Source organism: Salarias fasciatus, chromosome 5 (assembly GCF_902148845.1).
Source record: "Salarias fasciatus chromosome 5, fSalaFa1.1, whole genome shotgun sequence".
Classification (NCBI taxonomy): Eukaryota; Metazoa; Chordata; class Actinopteri; order Blenniiformes; family Blenniidae; genus Salarias; species Salarias fasciatus.
In genome coordinates, this window is record NC_043749.1 from 11914778 (window position 1) to 11935652 (window position 20875).

The window sequence follows — 20875 nt, forward strand, 5'->3', positions numbered from 1 at the left end:
GGCTCAACCAGCCAGCTTATTGTGTGGAGTTTGCATGCTGTCCCCATGAGTCCATGGGTTTCCTCCCACAGTCCAGAAACATGCATGTAAGGTTAATTGGTGACCCCAAATTACTTCTCTGGTGAGTGTGTGTGGTTGTATGTCTGGTGACACTGGCGACCTGTCCAGGGTGTATCCTGCCCTCGCCCTCTTGTAAACTGTGATTGGTTCCATCACCCTGTGAGCCTGAACATAATAAAGTAGTATAGAACATGGATGGATTATAGTGTATATCTGTGATCACTTGTTGGGAGGATGAAATGTTATATAATGTTATTCAGTCCTATGTTTACTGATCTAAATAGATTAAAGATTACATATGCAAATCTCATGTAATTTATCATATCAAATATACAGAATTAAGAAAAACAGTAAAAGAAATCCATATAGAACATGCGATGACGTCATTGTGTTCTAATCTGTCTAATTATAGAATAATAAACAAAAAGATAACAATAACAACAGCAATGTCACTATGTAATTCATTTATTTTTGGTGAAGGGGGCGTCAGTCACAATGGGGCAAAGGGGCAATCGGATTGAGTGAATCCAACCCCCGCTGTAATCCCGCACGTCCCCGTTTTATGTGGTTTTAAACGCTCACTCCTTTTTCATCTGCGCCTGAATCTGCTGCAAACTGAAGGCCAGCAACCATCGCGTTAGGTGGGCGTTAAATCTCCGCATCAGCTGTAAAAAAAATGGACTGAAACGGTTTAATCCGGCCGGGCTTGTGTTGAGGGGGCGCAGAAGAAGATGAGCCTTTTCTCCTCGCTTGAAGAAGCTGTGCTGCTGTGTGGGGGAGTGGGTTACATCCTGTGGCGTTTCCTGTGTTTGTAAACTAGACGCGGCTGAAAAGCGTCGGGCGACTCGAGATTATTGGTAAGTAAATTATCTCTTCGTTTTTTTCAAAAGTTGCTCGGTGGATTTTTAGCTTTGCATTGAGTAGGCTTGTTTTTCATTGGTAAAATAAAAAAGCCCACGCTCGAAAAACCCAGCGGAGGGTTTTATAGGATGCCACAGCGTTGGTGTTAGCTAATGCTAGGCGGCTAACAAACGGGAGGGGGAGGCACTCAGCGACGGCCATCACGGACGTCTTCATCGCTCCCCTTGTCTTAAACCAGCTCGGCTCCTTTCTTGCAAGTTATTTCGAGATTATAAAGACCACAAAGCCCGTCTTGCAAGATTCGCTCTTTGTTTAAGCGACTGCATCAAAGAAGATGATCAGGTGGGCTCAGAATTTGTTCGATTGCTGGCGTTGACGTTGTAGTGGGCGAGGGCGCCAGCGCGTAGCTAGCCGCTGTTAGCTAGGCTGGGTGGGAGCACGAAGGCCACTTCGGCCAACGCGGACGAAAAAGCACTCGTTTTTCTAAGCCATGTCATATCGATGTTATCTCAACTGACTTTACCATGAATATTGCAATTAATTCGTTACTAAAGGACGCGGTCGGCTCGTGGTTTTCAGCAGTGTGAGCCGTAGTTAGCACTCCGTTAGCTCGCTTAGCATCTTTAGCTAACGTTGTTAACCAATGGCTGAAGCATTGTAGCGTTATATGTCTATTTCTGCTACTACCTATCTGCAGTTTACATTTGAAGTTGAGGTGCGTGGTGTAGTTAATTGCAGCGTTAATACGACTTTTCGTTATTCGAGTAATTGTTAAACCTCCGGAAAAGTCCCCCCAAGATCGTGCAATTGTGCTTTCAGTCAATTAATGGCCTCCTCACAGGATCCCCGTTAACGACGTTCATAATGCAATCACGTCTGGTGAGGATGGGTGTAAACGGAGAGCTCTTCACACTGCATTATATGTTTTAAGTTTTCAGTCTTAACGAGTTGTGGCTTTTGCATTCGTCTTTCGCCGTCTATGTAGAAATTTTCTTAAAGGCAACATATGCTTGTATGCTGTCGATGTAGACACAGACCGAAAGATCTTTTTAGACTTTTAAAACATCAAATGTCGTCTTGTGTCTCAAAAGTCATCTAATTTCATCTGCCTGTTTTATGTCAATATGTGTGTGCTTCATCCTCACTCCTCAGCTTGTTTAAACATATTTTCCTAAAGCCATTGAAATATAGGTATAAACTTAGATGTCTATATAATTGGCTTCCCCTTAGCGCGTCTCAGCTCTTTGTTTTCATTAATGTTTCTTTAAGAAATATTAAAATGTTCACTTGTATGTGGATCATATAATCTAGATGTGTAGTGAGATAATTGAACTTAAATTGTAAAACTGCAAAGAAAATATCAAACTAAGAGGGCTAGGGAACAATCAGCACTATTTAGGATGTTTGAATGATTCTAATTCCCAGCCAGTGTCCTTTGACTTCTGAGTGAAACAAAGTTTACTTTTCCAAAAAAATCTAGTTCTGCTTTGAGCCACTCAGGTTTTCTGATGAGGTTTCCACTGTGAGGGACCAGAGATGTCAATATAAAGATCAAATAGTAATTTAGAAGTGTCTTTAATTGAAATACTAACCTTTACATCACTTTTGCTATTGCATGATTTGTTTCACTTTTATCATTGGAACAGAAAAATAGGTTGGATGTTAAGTTGAAACATTTCTGCAAAGTATTTTTAAAGTTTGAATTGATCAAATATCAGTTTAAAAATGTATTTTATGGTAAGTGCACACATTTTATGTGAACAAAGCTGGGGATAGAGCTACTATTGGAGTATAAATGAGGACTAATCAAGTGTTATATTTTTTGAAATATGTAACAAAGACAGCAAGTGATGCTGTTTTAATTTAATGCTTCTCTGTTTCATCCACATCCTCCTCTTCCTCAGTTTTAATGCTAGATGAGTGAGGTGGGTGTGGCTTCCCACCAGCCCGACCATCCTGACTGACGGATCTCTGGATGACCTTGTCCCCACCCCTGTCCCTGCGCTCACATATACCACAGCAATGTCACATCTGCCCAGCAGCTCAGTCCGCGACCATATGAAATGGGTTTGTTTTAAAAACACCAAAATGGTTTCAAATAACTTTATTTGCAGTCTTGTGTCACTCAGGATGTTGTCGTTGATGACTACCCTGGCAAATGCCACGTGACTAGTTATATTGTGTTAGACGTAGACACTTTCAAATTGCTGGCTGTTGGTTGAGTGTTTGACGGAGTTGGTGAGCGCCACTGTTCTTTGGATCTCTCCGCAGGCGGGGCTGCTCGGCTGCGAAGCTGTCCTCTCCAGTATGGCCCTGATGCAGGCCAGCTCCATGGCCGCTCCGCCCAAAAAAATGATGGCTCCGCTTGGCCATGGACCACAGCAGAGAGAGGGACCGGACCGTGCTCCCCAGAGCCACATGATCCTCCCGTCTGGAATGAGCTGTCCACCCCTGGTTAGGACTCACATGGGAAATGTTGAGTGGGAATGGGGCTTTTTAATGCTTTGCTTTTAGTCGTGTGTAGGCTGTCAAGTCTTTGCTTTTATGCATGCAGTGCTACAATTTGTACAGGACAGGGGTTTAAAAATGTTAGTTACACACACTTTGTACAACACAAAAGATAAAATAAACCAAAAGCTTTTATTTAGAAAATTATGAATAAAAGATGAACATTCGAGACATATTGAATCACGTATCTGAACAAAGCAAAACTCTTAGTTAAGTAAATGTAAATAAAAAAAAAATTCATGAAAGGAAAATTAAACCCTTATAAAGATTGTGGGTGTGAGTTTCCGGCAGCCTAGCACAACAAATACACAATATGATATATTACTCACTTCCTGTATTCATGACACAAAAACATTGAGATGTTCACTACTGATGGACAAATATGGGAAAATTGTGACTGACTGGGGCCAAATGTATCATTGTCCTTTTTTTTTTTTTTTTTTTTTTTTTTTGTTTTTTTTTTTTTTGTTTTACTGGTAAATTTAGATCAGTTTTAAATGAGTAAATCGTATCCACAATGAGGAAAGTTTGTAGATTTTCATCCATTCATAGAAAGTGTTATTTCAGAACACATCGGTTTAGCTGAAGTAAAATAAAGATGACAGACAAATATTAGTTTCTGCAGTGGAGAAAATGCACACAAAAGCCTAATCCTTTTGACTTTTATTTAGCTCTCTAAACTGATTCTGTGAATGGATATTAATTAACTTTTGTTTTTTTTTTCTGGCTTTGTAGCTTATCCGGAAGGAAGGTGAATTCCAAGCTCCACGCCTGCTGGACGAGAAAGAGATGAGGGCCACCGAGGACATGCAGCAGAAAAAAAAGAACAGGAAATCAGTAACGCCCTGTAAAGTGAGAGAACAAGAAGGAAGGGGAGGGAAGGTCAGTCTCTGGGGTTGCTAAATAGGGATATATTTTTTTAAATTTCTTACATAAAATGTGCCTTTACAGATATCTTTTTGTTTTTTTTCTTTGGTTCTTGAAGGCGTTTAACTTCATTCAAGTAAGCCTCACTTGGAGCTTTCATGTGTGCACATTTTGTTTGTGTGGGGGTGGGGGGAGGAGTCGAGGGAAGATGTGGAGGGGGTGGAGGATCTCTAGAGAGGAAAGAGGGGGAGGGGAGCGGAGTGAAGCGGAGCACAATAACTGCAGTTGTGTGCATAACAGGGGCAGCAGTAACGTGAGGGCATTAGGCTATTGGAAGGGATTGTGGGGCATTTCTCAATTCAGATGTTAATTTTTTTGTTTTTTTTAAAGAAAAATCATAAAACCTGATTTTTTTTTCAATTCTACCCAAAATGAGAGTTTGTAGGATTTTTTTTTATTTTTTTTTCCTAATGTGAATTGTTAAGGCCATCAAAAATACTTATTAGATTTTTCCATTTAGTTTAGATTTCCCATGAAGCTCAGTGTAGCCTGGGTGGGCTGTGGGTCCAACAGTTCAGCACACACTATTAATACACTCTTTAAACAGGCTTATAAATGTTTTAACTGCGTGTCTGTGCTGTTCTCCGTAGGGCGCGGGCGGAGATGAGAACGGCCCGTCATCCAAAGTGCAGAAAAACTTTATTTGTGATCACTGTTACGGAGCATTTAGGAGCGGATACCACCTAAAGAGGCACATCCTCATTCATACAGGTATGGTTCCTGCTCGGAGCGACTCCAGTTCACAGTTCAGCTCAGAGCAGCTTTTTACCGCTAAAACAAATGAATGAGTTGTTGAACGAGACCCAGAAAAGCTCGAGTGGACTGAACCTAGGAGTGTGCAGCAACTGTGAGGGTTTTTGCCATGGCCTGCTTAAAACCTTGTTTGGTAATAGCTTTTGCCTCACAGCGAATTGGTATCTGTGGGGACTTGAACTAAAACTGGTGCTCTTCGGTTTAGGGGAGAAGCCGTATGCTTGTGCCGTATGTGACATGAGGTTTATTCAGCGTTACCACCTGGAGAGACACAGCCTCATTCACACGGGTATGCGTCCTTTAACCGTACCCATATTACATAAACCGGACTGCTTTTACGTAGTCTGTCACATGAAGCAATGGACAGATGCTCAGGGTTCACTTTGTCTGTGGACAGTAGTTTCCAACAAAGCCACTCTCAAAATCTGTTCATCCCTAAATATAATGCAAAGTATTGGTCCCCGCAAACCAGGAAAAAAAATTGACGGTAGGCAGTACAACACAGTGCAGTCCCAGAGTCCACTATTAAAAACTCTTCTTCTTTACAGGTGGTTTCCCCAAATTTATTCACTTTTAAGTTTGTGTAAGCAGTTCTCGAAATTTATGCAGAAATTGAGAAGCCAAAGCTCATTTAGACATTGAATTACCTGTTAAAAAAAAAAAAAGACGTTTGTTGGTGTTTTGCTCTTTGTTTTGACTTGTTCCGTCTTTGCATCAAGTCAGTGTTTAATCGGATCTCGTGTTTGTGCAAATGGTGTTTTGTCTTGCAAAGTTGTGTTTCACATACTGGTCCTCACTTGGTGTGGTTACTCACACTCATTCCCAAGGTTTTTTTTGTTGTTGTTGTTGCTGCATGCTTTGCAGACACAATGCTACATCAACATAATCCGCTCACTACTTTGGCTGAAGGCGCGTCCCACTGCGGCTTCAGTTCAACTCCTGCTTCGTTACTGCAGCCTGGCGTGTCTCTGACCCGGATGTGCTTTTTGCGAGACTTCCAATGAGTTTGATCTGGTATAAAACTCCACAACTGGTTCTCCGAAATATTTAAGCAGACCGGTGATCATATGTTAGATTTCCTTCAGTGAGTAGAAATGACACCCATGTGACCAAATTAACACGAAACACCTGAAGAATCCCAGTGACCACAGATGTAACTTGTTTCTGCTTGTGTTTGAGATTTGTCTTCTCTGTGTGCATCTTGTTTATCTTAAAATGTCGCTCGAGACGGTACATTCCAAAAACAGCTGTGCAAAATGATTCGAGCCTAAAATAATAATTTAAAAAAAAAAAAAAAAAAAGGCTTTTTGATAGTGGACTCAGATTTGTGACTGTGTGTGTGAAAGCAAAATCCTCAAAGCACAGGCCACAAAAACATGCATTACATATTGAAATTATTTTCTGTATGCAATATTATCAATGGAAATAACTGCATGGACATCAAAGGACTATGTTCTGAGTTTTTTTTCTTTTCCTAGTGTCAATATTTACTTTGCATCTTTTCACACAAAATTCTTTGTTTTTCATTATTTAAGAAGTATGCACTGTGGGTAAGTCCTCTTTCAACCTAACTGTTCTCGTGAGTCAGTGACTACTGCCCCGGTATTCACAACAAGCCTCAGTGGTAAAACTTATTTTATCTCAGCTATGATGGCATTTCGTATATTCATCTATGAATCTATCTGTATATTAATTAAATTTCAGTCAGCACTTGTTCCGCGACACTTGCACCTGTTCTGTTTTGAGATATTTTTTTCTTTTCTTTATATCTTCTCAATTCTTCATTAGCCTGAATAGCTAATAATTGTATGCTCTGTGTGTGTAGGGGTGAAGCCGTACGCTTGTTCCATGTGTGACATGAGGTTTTTCCAGCGTTACCACCTGGAGAGACACAGACTCACTCATACGGGTATGCGTCCCTTCACCGTACCCGGTCTGAGTTACAGTGCCTTCAAAAATCTTCAGTCGTTAACTAGTCTGAACAACCCAATGGCATCCAAGCAATCATGAATACCCAAGCTTTTTAGGAAATCTTATATTTAAAAAGTGGGTGGGGAGGATACATGCCTGATGAGTGGCATTATTTGAGATTTTATTTTACCCTTTAGTGTGTATATTTTTAAATTGAAAGATGTGCCTAGTGCCACTCGGTATTTAATATGAACTTCTGCCATCAGTGCACTAAATACTGAGGGAAAATGGCACCAGAGCATTAAAGTGGCAGCAGAATGATTTCTTCACAGTAATATGTGAACAGTGCAACGCCATACACCGACTCAAATCGCTGCTGTGGACTTTCTCAAAGCACACCGTCCCTTTTGTACCATCGCTTCACGCCCGCGTTTGCTTTTGCTTCTCATTTAAATATTTGTTTGGTTCTTGTTCTTATTTTCACAGCTGCTTTCCACCGACATTTCAATAAAATGCTGATTTGCTGGGTCTGAAATAAGTTTCAATCAGGTATTTCTGAAAAACAGCAGCAGAATTGAATAGATGTTGGACAATAGAAGCAGGAGTGCAGTGTCCACATTTTGCTCATTATTTTATTTTTTATGACCTTATCCTGAACAAAGCTTAAATTAACATTTTGAAACTCTGCATCTTAATGACTTGCTTCTCAAACTGTTTGCGTAAAAGCTCCCTCTAGTGGTAGCTGGAGGAAAGACTAACATTAAAAAAATTTGATTAACAACCTATTGAAAACAGTACAAATCTTGAAGCACTGTAAGTGTAGAAGAAGAAATTCACATTAAAAAATCATCTTTCCTTCATGTTATCTCAGTATCAGCCTGCTGTATCGGGTAAAACGTTTGTGAACCACTGATCTAACCGGGCAACAGTCTACTGAAGTAGCATCACTTAAAGCCATGGTATATTATGGGAGTAGTCCTTTGATGTCCACACTTATTTTACATTTTCATGGCTGCACAGCTCTTGTTTTTCTGCTTTAACTGTCTGGCTTTTTGTAATTTCTTTGGTATTACAGTTGCTAAAACACGTGCTTGTGTTGTAACATTCTGGCAGAGATCAAATTGGAGTCTATTGAAAGTTGAAGCAGATCCTCACTTTGATAAGTAGGGAAAATGAGCATAGATGTAAATATCCAAATGCCAGTATCGATTGCCGTGCGCAAACCATCTTTAGATGGACATTAGGTAGCAGGCCAATGTGCTACAAAGCATCGCCGATGGAGGAGAAGGTGCAGTAACGTGTCTGCTTCAGCTGGCCAGCGTGATCACTGTCTCCCATCTTTCTTGGCTACCTTGCTGCTGTCGTGTATGGCTTGTTTCAAACACACTGGGTTTATTCTCTGTTGCTGCTTTCGTTCAGATATGTATTTGGTGTCTTAAAAATGAACTGACTGTAGGCAATTTTTCTAATTCAGGGTAAAAAAAAAAACAAAAAAAAAAAAAAAAAAACTACCCCTCCGCATGAAGCTTGATGCCTTTCGGGTCCTAGTCATCTCATGCTTGTTATTGATGCTTCCTTTTGATGCAAAAGGAACCTCCTAGCTAATATATTGATACTTTGTGTATGTAGGGGTGAAGCCGTACGCTTGCTCCATGTGTGACATGAGGTTCTTCCAACGTTACCATCTGGCAAGACACAGCCTCACTCATACTGGTATGCGTCTGCTCATTTTAGTTGGGTCAAACTTTCCAACTCGGATCGAAAATCTAGAATGAAAAACCAGCTTAAAAAAGTAAAATTTGCTCCTCAAGATGTATCCAGACATGGGTTTAGGATCATGACAACTGTATCGTTGGTAGCCGGTAATGTAAATGTGTGCTTTACACACGACCTCAGCTTCTCTCCTGCTGAATGCTCCACTTTGTTCTGTGCCGCTCCTCCCTCGCTGCCACATTTTCACCAGACTCAAACGACTTGCTTGTAGCCACGGCGCACACAACCGCTGCGAAAAATGCAAACATGCCATTGTTTCTCCGGCCGCTTGTATCACGTGTAGAGAGGAGCTCTGCTGGGAGAAGCTGGTCGAATGTTGAAACTTGTTTCCCCCCCCCCCCTTTGTCTCTAGCTATTATTGACATACTTTTATGTGTGTAGGGGTGAAGCCATACGCTTGCTCCATGTGTGATATGAGATTTTTCCAACGCTACCACTTGGCGAGACACAGCCTCACTCACACGGGTATGGGTTCACCCTTCTTCACTACACAAGTGTCTACATACCCAGTTTCTGGATAAGTGGTCTTTTTAAGTGAACTTGCTATCCGTAAGCATCAAGCTTTCTGAACTGTTGAGGTGTATCAAGAGCGGTGATCCGTCTCTATTTAACTCTCTGATGCAGCAATACCTCCAGTGCCTGTAAACGACCTCTTTGAATTCTGTTTTGAAGTCTTATGTCGAGCCTGCGAGCTTTGAAAAGTTGCCCCGAGTTCAGAAAAAAAAAAAGACACTTCCTTTGAGATTCCTTTTCATGCGACACAGCTAAACGAATGTCTATATCGCGAAGCTGCTTTCTGGCATGTCTGGATACATAAGATAAGTTAGTTCATCCTGTCAAATTCATTGTGTTTTTACAAAGTCTTTTGCTCTGTGTGTGCAGGGGTGAAGCCATATGCTTGCTCCATGTGTGACATGAGATTTTTCCAGAGATACCACCTGGCGAGACACACTCTCACTCACACGGGTAGCAGTTTTACTTCTCCTTCTTACCTGAGACTACCCCAGCGTGTAGATATTTGTATGAGCTCCTGCACTTGTGATAGAAGTTGGACACACAGCACTCTTTATTTTGTGTTACACAATTTATATTTACTACAAAATGTCGGCTTCAACTCCTCAAATTGATTTTCTGTTCTGTTTACTGTCTTCTGAACACTTTCAGGTCAAATATAACAAGTTTTGTAAGGATAGAGCTCAGTCTTGTGTTTCAAGTTAGCACGTAGCTTTGACGAGTGTTTTAAAAAGTGACACTTCATTTGCTCATAGTTCATAAGACTATTCTTGTCTCTTCCTAAATGTAATGCTGTACGCGTTTAGGGGTGAAGCCATACGCTTGCTCCATGTGTGACATGAGGTTCTTCCAGCGTTACCATTTGGCAAGACACAGCCTCACTCATACTGGTATGCCTGAATTAATTGTTCCCCTTTCAACTATGAAACCTTTCTTTGAGTACTTTTACACCTAGTCTTTTGATTGATGAGCCCCAATATGCTCTTAGTGCAGTTCTGTGGTTAAGACATGATGTTTGATAGAATTTTTAGGCTTTGTTGGGAAACTGTCCACTGAAAAAGTGACTCTGTCAGATACTTTTTGTGAAAAACTCTGTAATGGTACTTCTGCATGTTTGTTAAACAGAATTTAGTTTATCCAGTTAAAGACACATTACACCAAAAAAGCATTAAACTGTCAGCAAATTGAGGATGTTATGATATAGTTAAAAAGATTTGTATCACCACCAGTTTGCAGTGATTAAGTTGTTGCTGAAATAATACCTGCAAATTAACTTTTTCTGTGTAATGTGTCTTAATAGAATTGTCATTAATGCATGAGACAGTTTTACTTTTTGTCCTTGTGTTGAAGAACTTGACGAGTGTCAGAAAGCCTCTAACTCTGCTGTGTTGTGTTTAGGGGTCAAGCCATATGCTTGCACTATGTGTGACATGAGGTTTATTCAACGTTACCAGCTGGAGAGACACAGTCTTACTCACACAGGTACGTCCTTCTTTCTTAAACGTGACCTCTTTTCTCACCTTTTCTTTCTTTTTTTTTTTTTTTTCTGTCATGCATGGCCCGCAAGTTGATATTTACATGGCTGCTTCAAACTCGAGTTTGTATTCTCTGTCACAGAACTGACGTATTTATTAGCCAAGTGATACTTTTCAGGACCCTCGTATGCTTTTTTAGAATAATACTTTCTCTATACTTTGTATATGAAATGACATGAGGACCAAGAGGAAGAACAACGCCGGTTAAAGTATAGATGAAATATTCAGTTTTGCTTCTCGATGAGCTCCTCTCAAAACAGCCATATACATTCTGTCGATTTCTGCTCTTACGTTTATTAAAATAGCTGTTTAGCTCAAAATTTCCCAATAAACTCTCAATTGTAGAAGTGTTCTGAACTGGTGATCAGACGGCGTGGAAACAGTTGGCCGTAAAGGTGTTTTCTGCGTTGTAGTGACAGTGTGACTGCAGATTGTAGTTCGTATTGTTCAGATTTTGCATTTGCACCAAAAAACAAAACGTTTAAGCGGATTCCCAGGCAACGGCACGGAAGTTTTATATTGAATTTGTATTTGAACCAAAATGTGAATTTTTATTTGTTTAAAAAAGTTCATATTTACAGTTTAGTACCAACACAGCTGAAGTCTTTGTGTCATTTCACATCCAAAGTAATAGATGAGAATATGCACATCTTCCTTATTCATTTTGGAGCTACAATTTTCTCACAAAAGCTAAAAGTATATATTTCCTTCAATGATAGGATCGCTTCGCTATGATTGTTTCTGAGTCATTTCCATTGAATGTCTCTCGTATTTTTCTCAGTTGCTTTCCTCATGTCCACACCTAATGTCATGTGAACAGCTGTTTGCCAACTGCCTAAAATTGTCTCAACCTCTGCGATCAGCGTGACAAAAATTAAAATATTTACGAACCTATTGCTGAAATCTTTCCGTGGTTTGTAGAAATGATCACATCCTTTTATCGGCATAGTGTGAATTTGTTGTGCTAGTTGGAAAGTGTCCACCAGGGATTTGGATTTTACTTCAATCATTTGAGTCATTCGGAAGGAGCAGTTTTCATTTTGTCCTTGAAAAATAATTTGTTTTAGCTTTTTGCCACGGGTATTTTCTTTACCCCTCCCTCAATTTCCCTCACTCAAACTTTGGCTGAAGACATAAAGCAGTTTAATTTGAATCGGGTGTTAAAAAAAAAAATTGTAGTTTGATTGGATCGCCGGATCTTTTTAACGACGCACGCTGGAACATTCCAGTTTAAAAACGACGCGCTGATGAGTACAACCAAACTTTACTAAGCCATTTAGTAAAGTTTCGCTGTCGATCATTTTTGGCAGTTGAGTTCCTCTTTGTGCTAAAGCTGGTACTCTGTGTGCGTAGGGGTGAAGCCGTACGCTTGCACCATGTGTGACAAGAGGTTTTTTCAGCGCTACCACCTGGCGAGACACAGCCTCACTCATATGGGTATGCGTCTGCCAATCTCAACCCAGTCACAAGACTAGGATGCTGCAGCCTCTGTTTATTCCTGAGCTAGCCTTGACTTTCTGTATGCATACATTTTTTTCTGTAGGAGTATTTCTAAGTGTATTTTCCATCAGATGACACCATCAGCTCATGTATGTGGGTGTTACAGCCCTTTATATATATTTTAAAATTAAAACCAAGCTTCTCATAGATACTGTTGCCCTGTAAGTGACTTAGGGTCTGACATTGGTTATTAACCACAGATATCAATTGAGGCCAGAGGGGGAAAACGACAGGAACACAAACCAAACAGCTTTATCTTCTAGATGAACCGTGCCGGCGACAGAGGAATAATTGTCTTGATGCTCTGCGTTTAGGTGTGAAACCTTATGCTTGCACCATGTGTGACATGAAGTTTTTTCAGCGTTACCACCTGGCGAGACACAGCCTCACTCATACCGGTATGGGTCCGTGCACCGTGCCCATGACACTCAGCTGTAGTCCATGTGCACATTTCATGTCTTATATGTGAGGGACACGCCGAGCGTACAGTGTGAAGGGTTCCATGCCTGTTTTATGTCAGCCATTGTCTGTTGGGAATCAGCCGAAGAGCCATAAATCAGCACTTGTGATGTTATGTTGGAATCTTCAACCCTGAGAAAAGACTTAATGAGAAGACATTAGGGAAATAGTGTGGTGTTTTTCTTTTTTTTTTTTTTCTTTTTTGCATGAATTGGCTATTGTGTGGTTAATAACCAATAGATTTCCTAGATTTAAAAAAGAATAAAAAGTGAGGCCAAGTGCTATAATATTGCTACTTTGTATTCAGGTGTGAAACCTTATGCTTGCACCATGTGCGACAAGAGGTTTTTTCAGCGCTACCACCTGGCGAGACACAGCCTCACTCATATGGGTATGCGTCCGCCCACCGAGCCCATGCCACTGAGACCAGACTGTATTTCCACTGTGTTAGTCACAAAGCCAGATGTCTACGGTAGCTATTCATGTTCTCCTCATGTTCTCCAGAGCATGTAACCCTGAACTCTTGACATTACAGCCAGTTTGTTCTGCTATGAAGGGAAATACTGCAACATCATCAGCTCATGTGATGTGTCAAGTTGTGGATTTGAGAATTGTTTATTTGTTGTAGATTTTAATGTGTTCTGAACCAGAATTGGTCCCCAAAAAAAAATAAATAAATAAAAAATTAAGAATTCTTTCTGTGGGGAAAAACAACTGATTGGAGTTTAACAACCCATCAATCCCGGGTAGCTTTTGGAATAGATGACTTATTGATGGATTGTGAACTCGCACAAAATGCAACGTCTGAAAATAATACCTCAATGCTCTGCGTCTAGGTGTGAAACCTTTTGCTTGTACCATGTGTGACATGAGGTTTGTTCAGCGTTACCACCTGGCGAGACACAGCCTCACTCATACGGGTACGCCTCAGTGCACCTGCCCTCTCACTGCTTATCACACTCCAGTACCAGGAGGCCTCCTGCCTGTACGGCTTTCCTTTAAAATCAGTTTCATGCTAACTTGCCAGAGGTTTTTGATGCACTGTTAAACATTTGACATATTAAAGTTACTGAAAGATGACTGAAACGCCCAGTACCATGTTTTCCGGACTATATGTTGCTCTCAAGTCTTAATTCCTCTGGTAGAGATTCATGAAAGGAACATTTTGTTTAACCTGACAGTGATTCTCAAACTCTTCTCTACCGCCAGGGAAGATATGGACAGATGACTAACCCTATTAGCTTTTGATGCATTTTTTTATGTACTTTATTTAAATATGAATTTCATCATTTACGTTTTTTTCATACAAAGCTTTGTACTATTTTCATAATATTGAATTTTTTCAAATTGATTTTATTTAAAGATTTGTATACTTACCATAGCGCCACAGTTTGAGAATCACAGTTTAGACCATTTCTTTGCATGACAAGACACATTTTAAAAGATCTGTAATTCATTTCATGCAGATCACTGCATTCTTCTATAATCCGGAGAGAACAAATGCTGGATTTTTTTTTTTTTTTTTTTTTTTTTGCCAAACACATTTCCGTGTTGCCCTGTTTCAATCCACGTCATTAAATCTGCTGAATTCTTCATCTTGGTCACTTTTAAGTGAGTTGGGTCATTCCCAGAGGGAGCTGTAGCGAATTCTGCTCCTCTGGTTTTGCTGCCATCTTCTCAGTTGTCTTCAGTTTCGACAACTTGAGCTTTTCTGAATCCCAACAGGATGGATTCGATCCTCCTCTTGGAACCGTAGCAGGACGTGTCCTCTGGTTTGCCGTCCCCGGTCGATTTATGATTTGCTTCAGTTTAAGTTGCACAACCAGAAACAGAGCGACTTATAGTCCAGAAAATATGGTGTCTTGGCGAGGGCCTTCCACATGTTCTTGTATCGCAATAGGCAAAAATCAATGCTGATAAAACTAAATTATTTTCAACTCGTTCACACTGAAATGTGCTCAGAAAAGCCCCCCAAAAATCAACATGATCAAAATTTAGTTTTAGTTGGAAAAACGCTCATTGACTCCATTTATAACACTCATAAGTCATTATTGAACATGTAGTTACTTTTCTAGTCGTTCTGGACGTAACTAGTGAAGTAAGGCAAACATTTATTTACCTTTTTGCATGAATTGGCCTTTGTGTGGTTAATAACCAATAGCTTTGGGTGTTTCTTGGTAGAATTGAACCTGAGGTGAAGTGCTATAATATTGCTACTCTGTATTCAGGTGTGAAACCTTATGCTTGCACCATGTGCGACAAGAGGTTTTTTCAGCGCTACCACCTGGCGAGACACAGCCTGACTCATATGGGTATGCGTCCGCCCACCGAGCCCATGTCCACTATTTCCACTGTAGCCACTGTAGGCCCAGCTCTAAGAGGCAGTCAGCGTTATTGTGTGTACTGGTAAATGCAGCGGTGCCATTCATTTGATCAGAACTGACCTTTATATAAACACTGCACACATTTGACAGGGCTAAGGCCAGTGTGAGCATGAATGCAGGACTATATCATCAGCTCATAAGATGTGTTAAGTTGTGGATTGGAAATTTGGATTTGGAGAAATCAAAAAAGCAGAATGTTACCATGAATTCAAATCAGGAGTATGTTTGTAATTCTTTTGAGAATTTAAGTGGTTAACAACCCATCACATGTAAAGAGATGTTCAAAATCACATGACTGACTGATGGATTGTTGGAGAGACACTAAACGACCTGGAAATAACACTCATGCTCTGCGTCTAGGTGTGAAACCTTTTGCTTGCACCATGTGTGACATGAGGTTTGTGCAGCGTTACCACCTGGCGAGACACAGCCTCACTCATACGGGTATGGGTCCGTGCACCTGCCCCCCCCTTCCCTCACATTATATACAGTACTGCGCACAAGTTTTAGGCACAAAATATCATATTTAGGACAAATCAATGTGAATAGAAAGTCGTCTGGACAGGGTTCGTTCTGCAGGTGGTTTCTTCACAGCAGGTTGGAGCCGTCTCCTCTGGTTCAGGAGGACTGTCTAGTTTGGTCACATGTTCTCATCACGGTATCGAGCAACACGTTAGAAGTTTATCACATCCTCTAGATTTAGTTCAGATTTAATGCTGTCTCCGCAATTTGGAAGCCAGGAGGTGGAAGTAGAGTTTCAGTTTGGCCACTTTGTGCCTGTTTGTGCCGATTCCACAGCTGCAGGGTAGTGAACACAACCCAAACCTGAACTTTATTCTTGTCACGCAAATGTAAAACCACTACTATCGTAAATGTCTGATTTTTATCCTGGAAACGGCACGTTGCCTGGTAACTCTGTTCAAGCCCCCGAGGATTTCTGGTACCATCAGTGTGTTATATTGTAGATTCATGCAGAATATTAAGTGTCGGATATTTGTTCATGAAGAGACAGTTTAATACCCATTTAGATTAGGAGTTTTAAAGATCACTTGGGTACAATACAATCCATGAATACCTGTAGCCTTTTTAGATTCTTCATCAACATCCATCGTTTAGGAAGCTGACATCTGATAACCCTGGAAAATATATTTATATGTAATATACATGCGGTCAGGTGGTATTTACCGTAACTGAGGCTCACAGAATCAAACAAATCCACAACTTCTTTCAGTGATTAGTTTTTAATTCCTGTTATTGAAGATGATGATGGTTCATGTGAAAGGGCCAATAATCTAAACTCTGGGTTTTTTCCCCCTCTAAAGCTTAAGGGATTTTATTTTTTCTTTCATAGACCTAACGGTGAGAAATGTGACACGGTAGAATTGTGGTACAAACAATGACAATTGCTGTTTTTCTTTTGCTTTGGGCATAAAAAAAAAAGGTTTCAACATTTGCCAACTAACCTTGTTTTCAGTATCAGGCGTGTTCACCTCCATATAACAGAGAAACTTAATCCACAGTTAGGTTTTGATTTCAACTGCATGTCTGAGCATGTCATCTTTATCTGTACAAACAAACAAGCATCACAAGCCGAGACAGGAAGCTTAACCTCCACACATATTCAGTCCTGAAGCCAGTTTGAGCTTGTAAGTTGTATGTCTTGCACCTGTGGCTTGGTAGGGCTAATATATTGCTCTGTGTGTGTAGGGGTGAAGCCGTATGCTTGTTCCATGTGTGACATGAGGTTTATTCAGCGTAACCACCTGGAGAGACACAGCCTCACTCATACGGGTATGCGTCCCTTTACCGTACCCCTCACTTTACCCAGAGCGGCGCCGGGACTCGGCCGCCGCGGCGCGGTCACGGCGAACTCGAGTTTGGATTGTCAAGTCATTTGATGGGATGTTGAACCAGTCCGAAAAACCACCCGACCCCAACTTGTGGGGTCACGATGTGCGCAGATCCGGGCCCAGAAAACGACAACCTCCACTCTGATCTACACATAATGAGTTGATGACGAGGCCTTGTAGAATAGACTTTTTTTTTTTCCCCCAGATGTTTCACTCTTTAAAAGTTACCGATAAGGCAGCCTGTCTGTTTCCTGTTTCTGACTTTTCTTGTAGCGTTGGAAATCTAGTCTGCAAAGAAGAACTTAGCCTGCGCGGTTTGCTTGTAACCGGACACCAAAATTGATTCATTGACTCTGTCTTTGTGTGCTCTTTCAGGAGAGAAGCCATTTGCTTGTGACATGTGTGATATGAGGTTTATTCAGCGCTACCACCTTGAGAGACACAAGCGTGTCCATAGCGGGGAGAAGCCTTACCAGTGCGAACGATGCCAGCAGGTACGTAGACGGAACAAAACACGAAAACAATTGAGCTCCATACTGATGAGTGCAGAGTCCCATGAGGCCTGCGGGCTGTAAAACATTGAGCCATAATAAAATGAGTAGGAGCGCGTTGCCTAGCAATCATGCCTCTGATCTGTGTTCTCAGTTTGAGTCTGATAGATGCACATCAGAACAAACACTTTCTGGTAAAGCAGCCATGTTCCGGGTTGAGAAGCGCGTCTCAGGCTGACTCGACATCGCTCACCTCGTTCGTCTGGTTTCCTCTGCAGAACTTTTCCCGCACGGACCGGCTGTTGCGGCATCGCCGGCTGTGCCAGGGCCGCAGCGTCGCCAAAGTGGAGAGCCAGCCGTGCTGCGAGCCGCGCCCGTACCCCCAGGAGCCGCCGCCCGCGCCGCCCACCTGGAGCCCCCTGCACCCGCCGCCCGGGCGCCTGGCCGTCTGACATTCCGTCTTCCCCGCAGCCGCCGCCGCGCCGGCGGAGACGGGACACGCCACAGGGTTTCTTCTGCTCGGCTCTGTGCGGAGTGACGCCACATTCTAGCACAGACTGACACCGCAGCTCCAGTCATGGGATTAATGACGGCGGGACGTTTCTGTTTCTGGTTTTCTGTTGAATTTTTACTGTTTGCTTTTCCTCCCTGTTGTTTTTTTTTTTTTTTTTTTTTTTTTTTTTTTTAAGATGAGACTTTTCTGTGATGAACAGTGGTCCGGTTTTTTTGTACTTAATCTATTTGATTTTTGCAAAAGAAAAACAAAAACAGTTTTTATTGTTGGAAAACAAAAAAATCTGCATTCGGTGGTACTCTGGAGGGTATTGATCCTGACGCGTTGGCAACAAGTGGGATGAGGAGGTGGAGGAAATATTTGATCCTTTTGTTTTTCTTCTTCTTCTTTCCTGTTCGGCCCATTTCGTGAGTCAGAACCTTCGCACTCATGAATTCTTGACCGTGACGCAGCACACACCTTTCTCAACCTGCAGACTCAGATGTTATTGATTATCGTGTAAATAACAGTTGTTCATTTTTGTTCTCTTTCTCATGCAAAAAAAAAAAATGGGCCAGTAAGAAGTAGAAGGAAAAAAAAAAATGGTTCGAATACATTCCGTCACCGCCGTCGCAGTCGAGAGGAAACCGAAATAACTTTTGTGAGTCGTTAAAAAGAAATATCAGCAACTGTATAACCGGGACTTCCAGGGAAATGAACTGGAAGGGGGCGACGCGGCGGAGGAGCGCCGCGTGTCGCCGGCGCGGCGGGAACCGGGCGGCGGTCCTCACCGTCCCCCTTTCACGAGTACTGAGAGTGTGTGCTGTTGTACGCTCAGCTGTATATATGCATATATATATGCACAGATCTCCAGTACAAGAGCAGGAACGAGTCTCTCCTGGTGTAAAATAATGCAGGTCGGCCACTCGGAGTCCCCTTACGTTTGTACAGATTGTCACATTGTGAGATTTGCGAGGGTATACAAACTCTTGTGGCCTTAGTATGTTCCTCTCTTTCTCTTTTTGTTATATTTTCATTTGCCTTTTTCACAACAGTTTATTATTGTGGATCTGATGTATTTACTAGCCTTTCATCATCATCATCATCCTCCTTTTTTTTTATTGTTTTCATGGTAAAGCGATCGTAGTTACTGAATGTTGATGGCTTCAGGCGCTAAACCAGACTGACACGTCGTCCTATCGAGAGGTCATCTTAATGCTGAAGATTTTGGGGTCGTCGTTACTGATAGCGGTGTAACACGGTGTATAATCCTGAAGGAGCCCCACCCCCGCCCCCTCCCCCGGAAGTGTTGACAGTCGTTGTGAGAAGTACGTAGTGCTAAATGGTTTCCCACTGCAGTGCTTTGGCCGCGTCCGGCTCTGCCACGCACTAACGATTGCCTTTCATCCAGATATTCTGTGGTCGGTGTGTAATAATGGCTGTCTGTCATGTCAATGGGTTTAGCCTTAAGTGAGTCGCGGACACACAAAATAATCCTCGTAGTACTAAATGATCTTTTTTTTTTTTTTTGTAACATACGAGTTGTGTATGATGAGCTTCTTCGGTCGTGCCGTGGAAAAGCTGCGACGGTCAAACGGCAGAGTGGTGCCACTTCAGGGCCGCTCCGCCGCTTGTAGACGAATTTCTCAAACTTGATCCTTTTCTGGCGGCAGCGAGCTTCCTGAGGGGCGGAGTGTGGACGTGGGCCCGGCAGTGGCTCCGTCCGGAAGCTTTCAGTGACACGGAGGCAGAGACTCGATGACTCAAAGTAAACCCTGCGGCGGCGAAGTGGGCCGAGTTTGAGAAACGCAATAGATTGCTGTGGAAACACTATTCCTAAACTGTTGAAGGGACACTGCTGGTGCGAGCACATACTGAAAACGGCTAAAGGGCAATACAGTATATAGTTAACGACACTTGTTAATACCATTTTGTCATTTATTGTTTTTAGTATTATCATTCTCATTGTTCCAATGCAATAGAATCCTTGAGTCTCAGATCATTTGTTATAAGATTGAGGTTAACTTTTTTTTTTTTTTTTCTGCAGACGGATTGAAAGAAATATTTGTCTTGGGAGTTTCTCATCGCATTTTGATGATTGTTTCAAGGACCTTTTTTATTCTGATAAAATTGTAAACACTGGAGTGAAAGGAAAAAAGACAAAAAAATAGATATGGATTTTTTTTTTTCCTTTTAAACTGTACTAGATTTTAGGTTTTGGACAAAGCCAATTTCTCCTCAAGTCTGTGCAGAAGGTGGACAGAACAATTTGGATCAGTACAGTTGAGAGCCCAGTATGTTTGGTAATTTTGACATTTGAGGCGGTAGTACCACAAGAAAATGTTTTCTTTCTTATACAAAGTCCCTGGTATTTGTAGTAAATTATATTGATAATGGTATTAGATGAACAACAGCATAACAGTAGCTTTCACAGATTAGTTGTTTTCTTTATTAGTCTTGCATGCAGAGTTATGGTCCTCATTTAAAAAGAAAAAAAAAAGGATCTTGATATTGATTATTTTGTGTAGGAAAATGAGTGCATAAGAATAACTTCCTAAAAAAAAAAAAGTTACAATTATTGTAAAATGGGCTAACTAATATGTACCCTTGTGATCCAATTAGTTTCAACTGTATGAAAATCAGAGGAGAGGCTTCTTACTATTATGCTGAAATAATAAAAGAATTTGTAAAGGACTTTTGTATGTCGTTCAAGTTCTTCCAGTCCCGAGGTCTGTGATTTTGTTCACTGCTCTGACAAAACATTGAAGTTCACAACATGAAATGTAAAACATTTAACTTATTTTTATTATAGTGACACGCCACAGCACGATTTAAAATGATTCGTCACTCTTGGTTC

The 20875-nt window shown here is 41.3% G+C and overlaps 1 protein-coding gene across 42 annotated transcripts; it reads left to right on the forward strand.

The window, feature by feature from the left end:
• Positions 1 to 591: 591 nt before the first annotated feature.
• znf740a (zinc finger protein 740a) lies at positions 592 to 20586 on the forward strand. 42 transcript variants are annotated; one of them, XM_030090687.1, is made up of 22 exons: positions 594 to 917; positions 2826 to 2988; positions 3193 to 3396; positions 4165 to 4311; positions 4415 to 4432; positions 4947 to 5067; positions 5315 to 5398; positions 6935 to 7018; positions 8650 to 8733; positions 9175 to 9258; positions 9676 to 9762; positions 10113 to 10196; positions 10705 to 10788; positions 12195 to 12278; positions 12656 to 12739; positions 13108 to 13191; positions 13637 to 13720; positions 15029 to 15112; positions 15545 to 15628; positions 16892 to 16975; positions 17410 to 17528; positions 17804 to 20586. In XM_030090687.1, the coding sequence occupies exons 2-22, from the start codon at positions 2944 to 2946 to the stop codon at positions 17975 to 17977; spliced, it is 2007 nt and encodes a 668-aa protein (XP_029946547.1). In that variant the 5' UTR covers positions 594 to 917; positions 2826 to 2943; the 3' UTR covers positions 17978 to 20586. The 42 variants fall into 42 exon arrangements, with proteins under 42 accessions (XP_029946563.1, XP_029946564.1, XP_029946575.1 ...); XM_030090689.1 differs by having other exon boundaries at positions 595 to 917; positions 9676 to 9759; XM_030090691.1 differs by having other exon boundaries at positions 597 to 917; positions 3193 to 3375.
• The last annotated feature ends 289 nt before the right edge of the window (positions 20587 to 20875 follow it).

Excerpts from the sequence above, each read along its gene's own strand:
- znf740a (XM_030090687.1), top strand. The coding sequence starts at position 2,944 with ATGTCACATCTGCCCAGCAGCTCAGTCCGCGACCATATGAAATGG. Across the intron at positions 10,197-10,704 it reads ACACAGCCTCACTCATACTG|GGGTCAAGCCATATGCTTGC; the intron begins GTATGCCTGAAT and ends TGTTGTGTTTAG. Across the intron at positions 12,740-13,107 it reads ACACAGCCTCACTCATACCG|GTGTGAAACCTTATGCTTGC; the intron begins GTATGGGTCCGT and ends CTTTGTATTCAG.